Raw genomic sequence first — 19,883 nt, 5'->3', positions numbered from 1 at the left:
CCATCTTAATCCCACCAGCTAACAAAGCACAGGCCGAGCTTGTCCGATTATCTCTGTGAAGTGGTGAGGGCTAATAGGAAGGATAGTTTCTGAATTACTCACTGCTTGCGTTACACGGTCGTCGAGGTGTTTTTAAAGAAAATAACACAACAATAATACATTTATTGATCAGATTAATCTGGAATATAATTAGATTCAAGTACCATATAAGAATTAAAGGAGGATTGAGCCCGTGTTTATCTTGCGCTAGGGGTGTAGGAGTTTTTGAACCTGGGGGATGCTGCTAGTGGGGTTCAGGGGCGTGCTCCCTGTGAGATTTTTATTTATTTTTTTATTATTATTTTTTTTAAATAAAGCACTTAAATGCTCATTTTGAATGACTTTTGGGAACAGAATGTACTAATTAATGTGGTTGTGAGAGGGTATTTGTAGTGACGGAAGATTGAGAATACTCAGCCTGGGGAGGGGAGACTAAAGACTCGGGTGCGCGGTCAGAGAGACGGACTTTAATATAACTGGGACGAAAACTACTACATAACAATAAAACTGCATAATCTACTTTATTTAATAAGGGACGTTTTCCAGAATCACGACGGAAAATGGAAACTCGGTCTCCAGCTCGCCAACGGTGCGTGCGATCCTCACACGATGGCGCCCCCGTCCCGAACGTCCAACACGGTGTCACGTGAACTCGCTGGCTAACTGGTAGCTATTGGACCGTTCCGTAGGCGGAATCGTTTTCTCGACGACAAAATGGCAAACGATCGGTGATTTCGTGGGCTGAAATAGCTACGATATCCTACCTCAAATACAAAGTGGGAAATCTTTCATCTATATCAGGGGTGTCCGATCTTCTCCGGAAAGAACCGGCGTGGGTGCAGGTTTTCATAACAACCGAGCAGGAGCCACACCTGAGTCTATCGAAAGCTCAGATCAACTGAGTAAACAGGTGGAATCGGGTGTTTCTCCCGCTCGGTTGGAATGAAAACCCGCACCACACCGGCCCTTTCCGGATAAGATCGGACACCCCTGATCTATACGTCAGTGTGCTCGAGAGCGTCTCTATGCTGTGTCTTAACCGCCCTCACCTCAGGACGCTAGTTGTTGTTTTGGGGTTTTTTTTTTCCTCCCCACAGACGGAATATTCTAGTAATCTCCAAATGAATCCATTCCGCTTTCATTGCATAATCCATACCAGGTTGTGCCTCTCATCTTGCAGTGATGGACTTTTTGCTCTCGTCAAGCTTGGTTCAGCAGTCCCTAGCTACTCGAGTTTTACCCCTCTGCTTATTATAGCGGAAGTTTCATGTATTTATTTATTTTTTTTTCAAAATTGAATTATGTTTCTAAACGTTGCGCAATGGATTCATTTGAAGATCCTCGGAGACGGGCGGGCAATGCGAAATAAAATGTGAGACTTGAGACATGTCCCGACGTATAATGGCTCCTACGCACATGCCTTGCACTACGTTATAACGGTCGTAACCATGGTGACGACCCAGCGAGGTACTGAAACGTCTCCTTTGCCGTTTGAGATTGAGGGCTGGGGATAATCTCTGTTACAGCAACAGTCGATCGGATTTATTTTCCCGTGTAGGGGAATTTTTCTTCCCGAGTGGCGCCATTTAAAACAACCATTAAGAACCATTCTAAAAAATGTCTTGAAAGTGATGGATTACATGCGGAGTAGATAAGACGTACGACAGTCTGTTAAAAAATAACCGATAGAAGCTGGATTATGAAATGCTGGGTTAAGACTATATGGGGAAATTATGGTATAGTAAAAGCTCTGTAGTTAACTTTTGTTGCATATATTACACCGGATTGTTTAAGTCTGCAATGCCTGTCTATGGGAAGTCTGTACCTTCTTCCTGATGGCAGCAGTTCAAAGAGCATGGGTGCGATTACTAATATTTTTTTTTTTGCCCTTCCCAATACCTGTCTATCAAACATGTCGGGATATGATGTCTGTTCAACTCGGTGGTCTGACTGTTCAACTGAACTCTTAATTATTTTTTTTTTGGTTGTTTGTTTTTTTGTTTTTTTTTCTTCCTTCCTCTTTTTGGGTTGCCATATCAGACTACAAGACCAAATATTAAGACAGACTAAATGAAAAGCTTTATAAAAATGTAATCAGTTTTGTATTGACATTAAAAACATTTACCACAATTTCTGTACTTTTTAATCTCTCGCATTTTTACTTATTGCCTACTGACTGCTGTTCTCAAATATCTCTAACCGTCCACAAGCTCCACTTTATGTTCCCCTAGTGTTGTTTCTGCGAGTTGGAGCGTTTAGCTCTACCCACTTGGTTTTGTGAAAATTTGCATAGCATGTGAAACCTACTTTTACGAAGTAGTCCTTGGGGTATTTTTTGTTGTTGTGTGTGTGTTTTTTTTTTTTTTTTTTTTTTTTTTTTTTTTTGCTAATCTTCGCAGAACTTATGTCGAACTGCTCAGGAGAGCGTGAACCTCAATAACGCTGGACAGCCGAGGGTTAGGGGCTAGGGTTTATTGTTTTGTTTGTTTGTTCATTTATTTATTTTTAACCCAAAGTGTGCTCATGATGGAGCGCTTCAAACTGAACACAAATATAATTTCAAGTTTGCATGGCATGGGATTTTGGAGTAACATAATTTAGACGTTTATTGAAATTTGACTTTTATATTAATGTTTGATGCTGCCAGCACACTTAAATGGGTCCACTGACTTTCTTTTCTTCTTCTTATTCTTCTTGCTTTGCCGATTTCCACTCGTATTTAGTGTCCTGGTACTTCTCACTGATGCTTCTCGTTGAATGACGGTTCTTAAATGACTATAACGTTATTTATTTATTTCTTCCTCTCGAGACCTTTCGCCGGGGTTCATCACCGACTACACCAATATTTGCACCCGAGTCTAAATGTGAATTTGTATGCTCGTACGCATTCTTCTCGACCAGCTGGGCGTAGTTTGGTGCGCTGAAGTTCCCAAGAAAATTTTCAGAAACATTCTTGACTGCATTCCATGCAATTCTGTCGGGCCCCACTAGAAATTCTTCTAGAAACTTCCTCACTGAAGACATTGTTTGTTTGCTTTCTGGACCAAAAAAACCGTCCTTCCTTTTTATCTTGGCATCAGCCACGAGGTGGAAATGAGGGCGGAGCCTATATCGTCTTAATAGCGTGGCATTACCTACAGTTTTGGAGTGTCATTTTGTTTTATTAGATGTAATACGAGCTATTGTGGATATTTAACATGTTTCAATGAGGTCACAATTCAACTCGTACATGCATGAGATGTGCTTGGAGGAATTTTAGCCCGTTCCTCCGTGTAGATCAGCTTCATCTCTGATGTTGGTGGGTTTCTTCACATGAACTGCTTACTTCAGCAATGCTCTGTTTGGAGAGCTGTGTCTTTCTCCTTGCGACACTACCGTTGTTGTTCATTGTTCTACATTAACGTTAGCCAATGTGAGAGAGGCCTTTAGTTGCTTAGAAGTTCCCCTGGGTTGCTTTGTGAGCTCGCAGACTATTACACGTCTTGCTCTCGGAGTGATCTTTGTTGGTCTCCACTCCTGGAGAGAGTTACAACGGTCTTGAACTTCCTCCATTTCTACACAATCTGTCTTGACTGTAGATTGGTGGAGTCCAAACTCGATGGAGATGGTCTTTCCAGCCTGGTGAGCATCAACATCTCTTTTTCTGAGGTCCTCAGAAATCTCCTTTTTGTTTATGCCATGATACACTTCCATAAACGTGTGAAGATCAGACTTTGATAGATCCATCTTCTTTTAAAACTCGCTCTCAGCTGGTTGTCATCCCATTGAGTGAAAACACTGGAGTCTAATGTCACCTTCAAATTGATTGCTAATTCTAGCAGTTCACACACTGTCGTCCCCCCCAGTCTCAGATATGTAATAGTAGATAAATCTCAATAAATAAATACGTGTAATATTTTTGTCTTATTTGTGTACTTAGGTTCTCTTCGTCTTTGTTGGAAGTCTTGTTTGGTGTGTATCGTGCCGTGTTTTTTGCCTACAGGTCCGAACTCCCTCCCAGAGTTTCCAGCCTGCCCTAGCCTACCCCCCTCCCGTGATGACATCACTAAACGGCGACCATATCTAAAGCCGTAGAGGTGAAGAGAGCAGTGACCCCAATAATACAGCCATCCATTCAGATGTCTGCTAGTAAGCTGGAGATGAAAAGGAATTTCACATTTCAGTATGACTGTGACCCAAACAAATACAAAGGAACGTCTTAACCCGAAACTTGAAAGTTTTTGAATGGCCTACCTAGAGCCCAGACATGAATCGAACGTAAATTCAGTGAGGTGACCTGAAGCGCGGCTGTGCCCAGGAGATGCCCTTTACAATCTGATGGATCTAGAATGTTTTTGCATGAAAGAATGGGGAAAATATCGCCAAGTCGAGATGTCTCACGAGGTTAGACTTTTACCCAAAAAGACCGAGTGGTGTAATAAAATCAGAACATGCTTCAACGATTAGTTTAGGAGTGTACACACTTCTGCAACTATATTATTGTAAAGTTTTATTTCTCCCCTCCCAATAAAAAACCGTTTCTGATTATTTTTCACTTTATCTGTATACTCTGCCATTGCTCGTTAAAGCTGAGAAAAGATATCACATGATTTATCTTTAACAGGAGTGTGTTTAAGAGCCTACTGTAGTGCTTTTCAAGCCTGCTCCTGGGAATCCACAGTACTTTTTTGTATTTTAGCTGTCTCCCTGATCCAACGTGCCCATTCTGGCACATCAAATACTTCACAAATGACTTGACGAGGTGTGTACATCTAAATAACTGTGTAATTTTGGGTATGGAGCCAGCTCTGGTCCATACCCTTCCCACTCGATGAGGTACTCCAACCAACTGTTCCTGCTATGGGAATCTAGGATGGACTCGAGGCGAGACGCTACAGGTGAATAGGTGAGAAATATTATTGTGACGGTATTATCATGAGACTTTTTTACTAATAAATTAATATACGTTATTACAAATATTTTTTTCATTACCAAGTTTTCTGAAAATAAGCTGTTTAGATATGCGGATAGAATCTTACTAAACATGCGCTTATTTACATATATGAAAAATCTGCTCTTATTAAAAGTTCTATTTATTGCCGTTTCTTTCAATACAAAATTATGTCAACGAATCCTTCTGTAATCTTCAAAATATAAGAATGGACATGGAAAGTATGTGCTACACAAGTTGAGATTTTTGGTTCAGAGTTTTGGGGGGGGGGAAACTATCCCTTTTTATTTAAGGTCTTTGAAGAAAGTATACAGAATGAATCTCTTCCCCTAACCCTTGACCCAAGGTCTAATTAATCTAATCCCAAAACCCAAGAAAGATTTGACAACTGGCATCCCATGTGTTTGCTTAGCGATGACTACAAAGTACTAGCTCTATTATTTTTTTTTTTTTTTTTTTTTAAAGATATTAAAATCTGTACTTGGTTCCATAATAGAAGAGACGCAATCCGGTGTCATGGGGGTGGGGGACATTGATATTGCTAACAATATGATTAGTTATTGATTTATTAGATTATTCAGAATTGATCCATGAGGACCGCTTCATTCTCTTTTTAGATTTTTTTTATAAGTCCTTCGACTCATTAGAGTTGCTTTCGATGTCTGTAAGTGAAAGTCGTGTTCAAGGTATCTGTGTAGCGGATAGGCAAAATATTATTCGTCAGTTCGTGCAGGGGTTCCCCAAACTTTTCCAGGGCAAGGCCCCCAAATGGCCGGAGAGTGAGAAAGAGAAAACATACTAGTGGGTGGGATGGGCACACCAGATTGTTGAGGCCCCCCAGGTGGCCCAATCTTTGAAAACCACTGAATTAGTGAATGACACCATCCTATTTTTAAGAGACGCTTCCCAAATCCATTTAGCAACCGATCGTATAAAAATGCTTTCTAAAGCTTCAGGCCTTCATTTAAAAATAAATAAATGTGCACTTATGGTTGTTAAAGATTGTGTAGCACATTGTATTTGTAATATTCCAGTTAAATCTCAAGTTAATCTTGTTAAAGGAAAGCCACAAAGAAGATTGTGTTTGCAGAGAGACTTAGCTCCTTAGCAAGCAATATTCTGCCTCTCAATGTTGAGGGCATCTCTAGATTTATGCCTCTATCTCTCTCTCCGTCTGTCTGTCTCTGTGTGTGTGTGTGTGTGTGTGTGTGTGTGTGTGTGTGTGTGTGTGTGTCTCTGTCTGTCTCTCTCTCTGTGTGTGTGTGTCTCTGTCTGTCTGTCTCTGTGTGTGTGTGTGTGTGTCTCTGTCTGTCTGTCTCTCTGTGTGTGTGTGTGTGTGTCTCTGTCTGTCTTTCTCTCTCTCTCTGTGTGTCTCTGTCTCTCTCTCTGTCTCTCTGTATGTCTCTCTCTGCACGTCTCTGTGTATGTCTGTGTCTCTCTCTCTCTCTAAAAATGAAACATGGAGGCCAATCGATAAAATCCTCCTTAATTTTAGATGGAAAAACAAAACCCACTACGTAAAGAAGTCTGTAATAGTGAATACCAGTGAATATGGGGGGGTTAAACCTTCTTGATTTTTCAAGTCAATCGGATTAGACAGTTTGTGCAATCCAAACTCAATCCGAAACTTTATCCCCAATTATTACATCTCCAAACTAGGTGTTCTGCCTTATTATTATTATTATTATTATTATTATTATTATTATTGGTTTGTAACTGTAATATTGCTAGAATCTTTTACAATTGAAGTAAATTTCATAAACAAATATTACATGCATGGGATTTAATTTTTAAACACTTTCTCCCCTCACCGGTATTTTATTGTTGGGGGGGTGGACGAGATCTTTTATATAAAAATAAGCCTATATTTTGATACAGATGTAATTTAATTCATTCCTGTCCGCCATGTTTATTTTTCCTCTGCGTTCTATTCCCCATTGGATTATGGGGAATGGTACCTTGGCGAGTGTGTGGGTGATGTACAGTCGAAATCAGAGTACATTGTGGGTATAAACGAGTGAACGAATGTAGGGAATGAAGTTGTTCTCTCAGAATTTTGGACGCCACTACAAAATGGCCCACACCCTATGTAGTGCACTTTATAGGAGATAGGCAGCGGTTTGAGACACAGCCGGGAGGGAGGGCGTGGTTTCTCGCTACAGGCTCAGACTTGACTATCTATTAGCATTCGCTTTAGTTAGTTATCAGCTGCCATTATCTCCAAAAAAAGAAAGGAAAGAAAGAAGACTGGAATTCTGTAAAGATCTTATACAGTAGGTTATATTTTATAATAACAATCTACAGACGTATAAGAGAGGGGTTTTTTTTTTTGCTGCTTCTTCTTTTCTCCAAATGTTCCTAAGTGCGTGAAGATAACGGCGGGTGGCCCGGTTCATTCTTAGTGTAGGAGTCAGACTGATCTACAACCCGTTAAATATCTCATTTACAATCCTGTGTGTGTTATGTACTAGGCTAATCTAGTTTATTCCGGCGTGTTGTTTGAGACATGTTTAGGATAATAGTTTGGTCATTCCTGTGGGGAAATTTTCACAGGGGAACATGTCTGCGCACACCCCTCAGGGTCGCATCCATTTGTTATGCTCTGCTTGCTGGTCGATGCAGTCACGTGCAGTCACGTGACTGCGGGTAAGTGCCGCTTCTCACTAAATAAACACTTTAGGGGCGTGGCTTCTGCTTCTTCCCTTCTGCTTTTTACACACTTAATGGTCACAGCACCGGAAGCCGTGCGCGCGCGCTCCAACACAGCAAATAAACAATGATTATTTTAAATAAATAAGTAACTAATTCAAGAATGGACAGCATTTCTGAGTTTAAGTACACGTTGTAAATCATTAAGCTGAATACAAATACATTTACTAAAACATGCTTTAAGAAATTATATGGTTGTTATTGTTAAATCTCACCATAAATAAATTTTTAAAACGTGTAGATGGTTCACTTCTGAGGAAGTCTGTCACCCAAAATATTAATATTTTACTTCATCTTAAGGTTGAAGTAATGGGGACATTTCAAATTGGTAGACCAACAAACACACTTGGAAGTTCATCGGGACCGACGCTATGTTCACAATAAATTTCAATAAATGTGCAGTAAAGATAAATTCATTTTAGTGTAGAATTTCAAAGTAATTGCTTGTCAGTCACAAGATATGTCGATATAATTGTGCCAAGAGGCACTATTTAATCCATGTTAAGATGGACATTTCAAATTGGTAGACAATCAGATCCGTTCACAGTGACCTACTCTATGTTGACAATTGTCCTGGAAATTAGACAACACTCGCAGACTCGTCCTCTGAAGGTAAAAAAAAAAAAAAAGGTTTATTACAGAAAGATGGTCAATACAGGGTAGAATATAGCAGGATGGAATAATGAGAGCGCTCTGAAGTGCTCGTGCTGAACCACTACTATATATGAGAAACAGGGAGCATTACACACTTGTGTCCCGTTAAGAAGCGGTTTGAGGCAGTTCGAACAGGCTTTGTTTTAGGGTCTTAGAAGATGTGCAGACGAATCTTGAACAGAACAACATGTTTGTGTCTCTGTAAGCAGATAAACATTCTGTACTGATCTCCGTGTACTGATCACACGGCCTTCTTAGGCGTTATCCTCTGATGAACATGCACAGAGCAAGAACAAAATGATTACAAAGTAAAAATGAATCCCTCACACAACAAATTTTACTGTCAAGCTTGAAAGAAATTACTCTCCAAAATCATTGGATCTGTCAATATAATTGAGAAATTAGGCACTTTGTAATCCATTTAAAAGGGGGGGGGGTAAGGCACATTCCAAATTGGTAAACAGTCAGAATTGTTCACGTGGACCTGCTCTATGCTCACCACAAAGATCAGTTAATTTTACAGTAGAATTTTAAAATGATTGCAATTCAAGTTCACTGGGTCTGTCAGTATCATTGTGCCAGGAGTGGCAGTAATTGTTGCACAACTATATTGCTTGATCTCCATGAGAGCAGAGTATTTTTGTGAAAGCCATCCTGTTAAGTTCTTTGACCGATCCCAGTCACAGAACCAGAATTCGTACCTTGCACTGACTGATTTCCTTTCGTCCGAGCTCGTGAAGAAGTCACACTGATAATGATACAGAAAGCCTAGTGTGCGTGTGTTGGTAAATGTCAATTGTAACAGGGCACAGATAAAAGCAGAACATCTATTACGTATGTTCGAGTGACATAAGGAAGTACAAGACGTCTAGTCTACTAGATAATAAGAGAAGAAGAACCGAAAGTGTGAGTGAAGACAAAAGGCAGGGTGAGACTGGATTACTAAAAGAAACAGCTGGCCATTGCGATTATAAAGTATTAGGTACCTTCAGTTCCTCCTATCACTTCAATCAGTGAGCTATTGAAATATAACATATGGCAATTAATATGGGTAAATTTTTTTTTATAATTTTATTAAAAACTTAAACCCTGAATATTAAAGAAATGTATGGCCTTCACCAGTATTAAGTACCTACAAGTCCTAACACGATCAGTGAATGAGCTGTGTTAATATGGCATCTAATTAGGGATATCAGTTTACACCAATTCCCATGATCGACCGTAATTAAAATTTTATGATCGATTAATATTACATGTTCAGAAGCTAAATGATAAGGTAATCCTTTTCAGGATCTGTTCTTGCCGGAATGTTGCAGTCCGGCTGAATGACATTGATCAGCTCTTGAAAACCAGCACCTTTGACGACACTGACAACACGTCATTCGTTATCATTTTACACAGCCGTTCAGTTATTCCTTCAGCCTTCTGAGCTCCAGTTACAGCTAAACCGGAAGTTATTGTCGGTTGTGTAGTTTCATATCCTGTTACAGAGACTGCCGGATGTGCCTTTTTCAAATGTTATATCATGATGCTCGTTACTGTATTGTATTTTAAAACACAATGTTTACCAGTCACATCATCGCCATTTTTAAAGTAAAATGAACCCAAACGTAACTACGGTGCGCTCGCGGCATCTTTTCTCGTGTCTGCTGCAAGTGTTTTGTGCATGAGCTGGCACGCGCCAGCTGTAAGTTTGCTGTAAGTTTGATTTCTTCCATTTATTTGAATGGAGAGAAAAAGTATTTGCTGGGAAAACCCCGCATCTTCATCAGGATGTATTCAAACTTTTAGCGCTGGAAAGAGTTGGAATGGTCTTGTTCTAACTTTTATTTTTGTTTTTGTATAGGTCTGACCACCTGATGAATGGAAACAGCTGACTGAGTTCATGAGAAGTGAGGAAATAAGGGTCCAGTTGTTCATTGTGAGGTTAAGGAAAGTCATGCCAGTATGCCATTTGCCTTCGGGGTAAGCAGTGGAGAAACCTAATTGACTATTTGTTTTGCTGCCAGTAGGGAGAATGGTAAATTTGTAACTGCATGCATGCAGCAGAGAGAACAGAATAATGAAAGAATATAAGAAATAATACCAAAGTTTATCTGCTATAAGTATAGGATGCAAAACCCCAACCCACAGGAACCATGTTTCTTTTGCTATAGACTGAAGACATTTTGTTTGAGATCAAAAGACAAGTACGAGACAATAGATCTGAATCCATCCATCTTCTATACCGCTTATCCACTTCAGGGTCACGGGGAAACTGGAGCCTATCCCAGGGAGCATGGGGGACAAGGCGGGGTACACCCTGGACGTGGTGCCAATCCATCGCAGGGCACAATCACACACACACTCACACACCCATTCATACACTACGGACACTTTAGACACGCCGATCAGTCTACTGTGCATGTCTTTGGACTGGGGGAGGAAACCGGAGTACCCGGAGGAAACCCCCGCAGCATGGGGAGAACATGCAAACTCCGCACACACAGGGCCACGGTGGGAATCGAACCCTGGAGGTGTGAGGCGAACGTGCTAACCACTAAGTCACCGTGCGCCCCCATAGATCTGAATTTCAGCTTTAATTTCCTGATATTTACATCTAGGATGGATATAAAGTCTTACATACCCCTGTTAAGATGGTAGGATTTTGCGAAGTTAAAGAATGTGATTAAGATAAATCGTGTCAGATCTTTTCCCACCTTTAACGTGAAATTGCAAAGTATACACGAAAAGTGGGAAAAACAATCATGAATCTTTTTTTTGTGGGGGGAAAAAGGAAAAAAATTTTAAAAAACATACAATAACTTGGTTGTAAGTGTGCTTCCCCTTAAACGTATACTTTGCTGAATCACCTTTTTGATTTTATTAAACCACTCAGTCTTTTTTGGGGTTAGAGTTTATCACTGTGGCACATCTTGACTTGAGCTAGATGCTAGCTTCTGAACATTTCAGCTACTCTGGTCTTCATGTTGGTTTATCCTTTTTAACAACAAATGCCGTCTTCAGAGTCGAAACCTCGAGCTGAGACCAAGAGTAGACATTCAGAGCTATTAATTCTTCAGTCAGTCAGTTTAACGGGGCACACCTGGGCAACAAGAAACTCCCGTCAGTCACATGTTCCAGTATTTTGTGTTGGACCGTTGGGGAAAAAAAATGGGTGGGGTTAAATCAAAAGGTGCCATGTTCTAAGTTGTTTAACACAGCTAGATGTAAATATGAGGAAATGAACGCTGAAATTCTGATCTGTTGTCTCATATTCATCTTTTGATCTCAAACCCAAATGTCTTCAATGTGTAGCAAATATAATAGGATTGGCCTCGCTGTCCCAATACCTTTTGTGTGAGTGTGAAAAGCTATGTTGTGGTAAATGAAAAGAAATATATGTCAGCAAAGCATTAAAACAAATGTGAACACAAGGATACTAATAAAATACTGCGTATATTTAAGTGATCCGTAATAACGTAATCTTGGTCGATCTGTTCAGCAAAAAATTTTAATAGGTCCTCTTTCATGTGCTCTTTTATCCAGGAGGAGGTGTATTGTACCACTTATGGTCATGGGCTTGATTGCCACCGGCATTCTGAAACTGCCCATGTTCACTACTAACCCAAAACCTGTCATGATGCGTGTAGATCCCCATCATCGAGAGGTAACGTTCCATATTTCTTTATTTGTGACTTACAGCCTGAATGACAAAATCAGAGACTTTAAAATAAACATTACAAGTCAGAGTTTAAGCCAAGACTTGTATGTATACAAGCATGTCGCACTTGATGTGCAGAGAAACGGGTCTATCCTTTCGTATTCTAAACGGAGCAAAATTACCTGCAGCTCATACACGAGGAGGGGGATGAGTAAAAGTGAAGAGTAAAACTGGTTCAAACCAGAGTTGTTGTAATCTCTACTTTAGGGTTATGTGGTGTAAGGAACATGAGGTTATGAGAAAGGACGCATGTGCTGTAAAGACCTTGTCTCACGCCCACCATTCTTATCCTGCAAAGTCTCACTGCAGAGCAACAACCTCACCAGTTAGCCACATGATCACTGGTTGGTTGATTGAAGGATGCAGTTATTAGAAATGGAGGACATGTGATGGACGTTTGGCTACTGATCAGAAGGTTGAGAGGAGTTCAAACCCCAGAACTGCTAAAGCACCACTGTTGGGTCCTTGAGCAAGGCCCTTAACACTCAACTGCTCAGATGTATAAATGAAATAATAATGGATAAGGGCGTCTGCCAAATGCCATAAACGTAATCTGTTGACCAGAGTCCAGGAAATAAATGATGAAAAAAAAAAAATAGGTGAGCAAGGACTGGTCACTGCTGTTTGGGACAGGCCCCGTAGAAATAGAAGCCCAATGACATTCAATTTCTCCAACGTCCCAATATTGAGTCCATATAACAGAATCACAGCCCCTCAAATTGGACAGGTACAGGTTGTGACAAAGAAAGTTGGTTCTTGCCAGGCATGCCCAAAAGAGTGCAGCCGTTCAGCCTGTCTAATAACTTACCATGGAAGCCATCTTTTAACATGCAGTCCTTAACTGAATATATTCATAATATAAAATCATAAAATCATGGATGGACACCAACCTCCTTAACGTAAACCCTGACAAAAAGAAATATTACTTATTGTTGCCCTTCACTCTCATCTTTAAAGGTTCAGAATTCGCACATATTGGGAATCTAAGTATAACTTCAACACCAAGAAAAACTTTAAAGCAGTGTGGAACAAGAAGGCGGTGATGTTCCAAGGCGCACACGTTTACTTTGACCATGATTTTATTTGTTTGTTTGTTTATTTTGCATATATCCATAAGGGATTTTCAATGCTATGGAAAGATTACGTTTATTGTCAGTAATGCAATCTTATAATTGCAGGTAAGGTGTTAGTAGTAGAGGACTGTGTAAAGCTGATGTAGGTAGACATGAAGAAGACGTCCATACTCATTTATGCAGTTATCCAATCAGCCAATCATTTGGCAGATACAGGTCAAGAGCTTCAGTTACTACTCACTACTTCTAACTTCTGATTTCGAGAGTTACAACCGTCTTTAGAGTTCTAGCTGCCAGGAAGGTTAAAGTAACGTGTGTGCTTTTGTTTTGTTTTTTTTAGCGTGTTCATTCTTTTGTCAGAAGAGTGCTAGCCCAAGAATGCAGACCGTCTTTTGCAAGAAAGAAGATCGAGAGGATGTATTCTAGTTCTGTGCACGTGTCTGAGCCCTTCTTACAAAAAAACAGCAATATAACAGAAAAAATATTTGAGTATCCACCACCGTTTGGATTTCACAACCTGCAACACAAGCTACAGGAAGTCCTGGATCTCATACCTATTTCCTCGTCGGAGAATACCGGACGGCGTGATTGCCGCCGATGTGTTGTAATTGGCAATGGAGGCATACTTCAAGGTCTGGAGCTGGGGTCTCTCCTGAACCAGTTCAATGTGATCTTACGGTGAGCCAAACCAGTTTCATTGGCAAATAATGTCTGGTGTTGAATAACAGTTGTAAAGCTTGTTATTAATTGCTTGCGTCAGTGAAAGTTTCAGCATTTCTAGCGCACGTTATATTAATATTAAGCTGCACTGGGTTGGAAAAGCCGAGTTTACGGGAAACGTTCTTTGCTTTTCCTGTTCAGATTCTGATGGTGTACATTCCAAATGAGATTTTGCTTCAAATCTCTTAAAAATCAAGTGGTTTCAAATGTAAAAGGCAAGAATACACAGCGCAAACACAGTGTCCTATATAGGTTCTTGTGCTTCATATGGGTTTTGCATTTGGGTGCTGTCACATCTAATGTCTAATATATGTTCACCCTTTTGCAGATTGAACAGTGGCCCAGTGAGAGACTTCAGTAGAGATGTGGGAAACCGCACTACTATCAGGATGAGTTATCCTGAAGGCAGCCCGAAGATATGGGAAGATGTGGACCCTCAGCTTCAGTTTGTAGCCGTGATTTACAAAGCTGTTGATTTCAACTGGCTTCATGCTATGCTCTCAGGAACAACGATAGTGAGTAGTCTGAGATCTTGCGTTAATGTTTTCACTTTTTCTTGTGAAGGAAATGAAAATGCCTTTCTAATAACGCCGTTGTCAGGCCTGTTACTGGTCAGTCCTCACTTGTCAGCACAAGACAGTCCAGGGCCACAACATGATTCCAAACAAATGCTCCTCCACATTTTTCATGTATTTATCACCATTTATTCATTTTTCACCACATTTATTAATAGCTAGGGTCGATTTTTTCCATTAAAGTATGGCAGTGCTTAATTTGTACATCTGAAGTGTAGGGTCTGTGTTGCCCTATAGCTGTTACACAATAAATAAGTAAATGATACATATGTACATGCATATCACACAATATGAGGCTTTACAGTGGAACAGAATATATATGCAAAGTACTCTCCATCCAGAAGTTCAAAGGAGGGGCATTAGGTTTATGAGGGAAAGAAAGGAATTGGAATCGGCAATCATCTGATGGATTAGGATTAGGGCATTTCCATTTCAGTACAATTCTAACAGGATTTCATATATATACACCGATCAGCCATAACATTAAAACCACCTGCCTAATATCGGTCGGTCCACCTTCTCGTGCACCATGTGCCAGTCCTGTAAATTTCTAGGTGTGGCCTCCGTGGATCAGACTTGTTTGTCCGGCACGTTCCACAGCTGCTCGATCAGATTGAGATCTTGGGAATTTGGAGCCCAAGTTGAGCAAATTGAAATAAATAAATAAATAAATAAATAAATTCCCACCCAGTGCCAAGGCTAGAAATTGAGCAGCATGTTACCATAGCTACAGCAAATAAAACCACACATTTCAGGGACTTTGCCAATCTATAAGCTTAACTTGAACGCAACAGAAGGACAGTCTCAGCACTCAGTGAGTACCGCCTAGAATTACATGACTGAATCCAACAGCTGAACACATCACACCTAACAGGAGATGAATATCAATATATGAATAGAAACAAAATATTACACTAAATTACCTAGCAAAATAATAACCATTCTGTATGTAAAGAGTGTAGTTTGCAGCTATGGGTAATGAGGAATCCCTGGAAAATGTTGGTTGGTTGTTTTTGTTTTTGTTGTTTCAGTCACTCTGGGACAAGCTGTTTTTCTGGCAGAAGGTACCCGGTAGCATTCCAGTTGATCCGTCAAAGTTCCGTATACTAAATCCTGCAATCATCAGGGAGGCAGCCTTGGATCTGCTCCACTACCCAAAGCCTAAGGCTCGACTTTGGGGTTGGGATCAGGTAAATGTCCCCTCTACTTGGTCAGGTGTATTGCACCTTCTAAAGTATTAATATTAATTTTATATACTCAGGTAATATATATAAGTGTGTGTCTATGTATGTGTGTATATTTATATCTACAGTATCTCACAAAAGTGAGTACACCCCTCAAATTTTTGTAAATATTTGATGATATCTTTCCATGTGACAACACTGAAGAAATGACACTGTGCTACAGTGTAAAGTAGTGAGTGTACAGCTTGTGTAACAGTGTAAATTTGCCGTCCCCTCAAAATAACTCAACACACAGACATTAATGTCTAAACCGCTGCCAACAAAAGTGAATACACCCCTAAGTGAAAATGTCCAAATTGGGCCCAATTAGCCATTTTCCCTCCCCGGTGTCATGTGACTTGTTAGTGTTACAAGGTCTCAGGTGTGAATGGGGAGCAGCTGTGTTAAATTTGGTGTCATCGCTCTCACACTCCCTCATACTGGTCACTGGAAGTTCAACATGGCACCTCATGGCAAAGAACTCTCTGAGGATCTGAAAAAAAGAATTGTTGCTCTACATACAGATGTCCTAGGCTATAAGAAGATTGCCGAGACCCTGACACTGAGCTGCAGCACGGTGGCGAAGACCATACAGAGGTTTAACAGGACAGGTTCCACTCGGAACAGGCCTCGCCATGGTCGACCGAAGAAGTTGAGTGCACGTGCTCAGTGTCATCAGGTTTATCTTGAGACCAAGATAAACTTATTTGGTTCAGATGGTGTCAAGCGTGTGTGGCGGCAACCAGGTGAGGAGTACAAAGACAAGTGTGTCTTGCCTACAGTCAAGCATGGTGGAGGTAGTGTCCTGGTCTGGGGCTGCATGAGTGCTGTCGGCACTGGGGAGCTACAGTTCATTGAGGGAACCATGAATGCCAACATATACTGTGACAAACTGAAGCAGAGCATGATCCCCTCCCTTCGGCGACTGGGCCCTGAGGGTTAGCTTCACTTAAAACTCCATACTCATTTGGTCTAATCCAAATTTCTGTTAAATAAAACACATGAAATCCCTGATCGGTTGTATATAATTTCATTTACAGTATAAGAAATGTAATATAAATTATTAGTCCTACCTTCAGATCGAAAGGTGTTGCCCAGGCATTTATTGTGATCTAAATTTTACATTTTAAAACTAAAACTGCCAAATCTGGTATCTTGAATGTCCAGTCAAATCTGCCCAATCATAAGAACAGAGTAACAAGTCACAGGCAGAAAACGGAGACAGACAGAAAACCTCGTGATTTCCTCTTACGTTTATGATGGAAATTGATTTTCGTGTACTAATAAGGTCCTTATTTTTTCTTGTTTACTGTCTAGAATGTTCCTACCTTGGGGGTATCTGCTGTTAACCTGGCGACCTACTTGTGTGATGAAGTCAGCCTAGCAGGCTTTGGCTACAACCTTAGGCAGAAGACATCACTGCATTACTATGACAACCTACCTGTGACTGTTATGCTAAAGCAAGCCATGCACAATGTGGACCACGAGACAGTGTTTCTCCAGAGATTGGTTGCTGCTGGCGGCATTCTGGACCTTACAGGGGGAGTACATTGCAGTTTCTGTTCAACATAAAGCCATTTTGCACTAATTCTGGGATATCTTGACAGCCCAAAAACAAAATATAATAGTTTCATTGTAATTAATACATGTTGCAATTTTATTTATTTTGCTTCGTTAAAAGCATTTTGTTTGTCTCGTTCACAGCTGTTACTGACTTATGTTCTGTTGCACCAATTGAACAGTGTATTTTAATGATTGTGTATTTTTAATAATGTACATGTACTTTCATTTTCATATTTTACTCAGACTTTTACACTCACCATCCACTTTTAATAGGAATGTGTACCTGTACACCTGCACATTCATGCAGTTATCCAATCAGCCAATTATGTGCCAGCAGAACAATTCATCAAATCATGCACGTACAGGTCAAGAGCTTCAGGGAATGTTCACATCAAACATCAGAACGGTGAAAAAGTGTCATCTCTGTGACCTTTACTGTGGCATGTTTGCTGGTACCAGATGGGCTGGTTTGAGTATTAGTATTTAGTACCAAAACTGGACAGTTGAAGACTGGAAAAAGACCTGGTGGGTGGTGGTTGTGTTTTTTTTTTTTGTTTGTTTTTTCCTCTTTATTTGTCTAGTTTCGACGAGCCTGTGCCAACGATAGCCTCAGATTCATGTTCTTGGCTGACAGAAATGGAACCCAATGTGTGTGTCTGCTCTTGTAGCAAGTCCACTTCAAAGTTCAATGTTCTGTGCATGCGGAGATGCTTTTCTGCTCACCACGGTTGTAAAGAGTCATTACTGTTACTCTGTCCTTCCTGGCAGCTCAAACCAATCTGGCCAGTTTCAATCCACAAGCGTTTTAATCCACAGAACTGTGTTTTTGTTTTTTTGTTGTTGTTGTTTTTACGCACCATTCTGTGTAAACTCTAGACACTGTTTTGTGTGTGTGTGTGAAACTCGGCAGAGATCAGCAGTTTCTGAAATACTCAAACCAGCCCGTCTTGCACCGACAACCATGCCACGGTTAAAGTCACAGAGCGCACTTTTCCCCGTTCTGATGTTTGATGTGAACATTAAGCGATGCTCTAGACCTGTATTGCTTGATTTTATGCATTGTGTTGCTGACACGTTATGGGCTGATTGAATAACTGCATAAATGAGCAGATATACACGAGTTCCTATTAAAGAGGACGGTCCATATGCGGACATGGCGTTATACGCAGCTAGTTTATTTATGTTCAGGAGACTAAATTAAAACGTATTACAGTCCCAGTAAAAACTGACTGTGTGGCATGTTTTCAACTCACCGGGTTCGTACAATGTACTTGAAGTGGTTGAATTTGGCCTTTTGAAATATAAGTACTGGAAAACCCTGAAAATAGCCGTTTTTGAATCTAGCGGTGCTTACAACGTACTTGTATTATAAAAAGTCAATGAATCTGAAATCGCTAAATAACCCAAGTGTTTATTTTCAGTAGAACATGAATACATCCTTTCACTCAAACTATGACTCCCTATGATCAAACTATGATGTGAAGGATCTGGAGAAATTCTGTATGGAGGAACGGTCTCAGATCCCTTACCATGTATTCTCCATCCTCATCACGCGTTATAGCAGAAGACTCTGCGCCACCTCCCTTTGTCAAGATAACAGCTCAACGTGTTGACTAAAAGGGTGCCAATAATTATGACGCACACATTTACCAAATAAATTTTTTTTTTTTTTTTGATAAACCTGTTTGCAACTGTTCGATATCCATGAGAGCAGAGAATTTTTGTAAAAAAAAAAAAAAAAAGTAACACTATCAAAAGGTTAAACAAAAAAGACACAGCCGCCTTTCATATTTACCAAGGGTGCCAATATTAGTGGAAGACACTGTAAATTAGACGGACGGACGGATGGATGGATAGAAAGATAGATAAGCAGAAGATAATTATGTAATGACACTGCAGATCTAACAACGCTGATTGGTTTGTTTGTTTATTTATTTATTTATTTTACAACATTTAAGGTAACACTTTCTATGAGGCCCATGCTTATGATGAACTATTGACCCGTTTATAATTTATAAGCATGTATTACTGCTCCATAAACACACTTATAACGACACACAAAGACCTATACTTCATTATAATAACAGTTTACACTATTGTTATAATTACTTAAAAGTGATACACTTGCTTTTTCAATGCCCATGCTCATAATGCATTATACACCAATTTATAAGTATTAGTCAGTCTTATGGTTCCATTAATGTATTTATAAAAATACAGGCTGCATTTTTATAATGTTATGTTATAGTTGTAATGACTTATTGGTAAAGCAGAATTATTTCTAGGCCCAGTTAGTGAACTATTTTATATTGTTGTTGACGGTTACGTCGTGCTGCCTTATAAACACTTATTGTGAGTTATAATACAATTACTAACCTTTATCAGTGCATAATCGATGGCTTAAAGTAAAGTGAAAGCATAGGATGCAGTTTCCATAATGGAAATTGAATGTGGTTGGCATGGAGGCGATCAGCCTGTGGCACTGCTGAGGTGTTCTGGAAGCCCGGGTTGCTTTGATGGCGGTCTTCAGCCCGTCTGTATTGTCGGGTCTGGTGTCTCTCGTAGATTCTCTATGGGGTTCGGGTCAGGCGGGTCGGCTGGACGATCGAGCACAGTAATACCACGGTCACAAACCAGTTACTAGAAGTTTTGGCGCCGTGGGCAGGTGCCGAGTCCTGCTGAAAAGGAAATCGG

At 40.2% G+C, this 19,883-nt stretch overlaps 1 protein-coding gene across 2 annotated transcripts; it reads left to right on the top strand.

The window, feature by feature from the left end:
• Nucleotides 1–6,997: 6,997 nt before the first annotated feature.
• Nucleotides 6,998–19,781, top strand: st3gal5 (ST3 beta-galactoside alpha-2,3-sialyltransferase 5). 2 transcript variants are annotated; one of them, XM_017474662.3, is made up of 8 exons: nucleotides 6,998–7,242; nucleotides 10,179–10,297; nucleotides 11,861–11,981; nucleotides 13,214–13,324; nucleotides 13,449–13,786; nucleotides 14,157–14,343; nucleotides 15,435–15,593; nucleotides 16,944–19,781. In XM_017474662.3, the coding sequence occupies exons 4-8, from the start codon at nucleotides 13,286–13,288 to the stop codon at nucleotides 17,196–17,198; spliced, it is 978 nt and encodes a 325-aa protein (XP_017330151.1). In that variant the 5' UTR covers nucleotides 6,998–7,242; nucleotides 10,179–10,297; nucleotides 11,861–11,981; nucleotides 13,214–13,285; the 3' UTR covers nucleotides 17,199–19,781. The 2 variants fall into 2 exon arrangements, with proteins under 2 accessions (XP_017330151.1, XP_017330148.1); XM_017474659.3 differs by lacking the exon at nucleotides 13,214–13,324 and having other exon boundaries at nucleotides 7,088–7,242.
• The last annotated feature ends 102 nt before the right edge of the window (nucleotides 19,782–19,883 follow it).

The sequence above is a fragment of the Ictalurus punctatus genome, chromosome 8 (assembly GCF_001660625.3).
Source record: "Ictalurus punctatus breed USDA103 chromosome 8, Coco_2.0, whole genome shotgun sequence".
Classification (NCBI taxonomy): Eukaryota; Metazoa; Chordata; class Actinopteri; order Siluriformes; family Ictaluridae; genus Ictalurus; species Ictalurus punctatus.
Note: the sequence above shows the minus strand (reverse complement) of the source record. Positions and strands in the feature narration are given on the sequence as shown.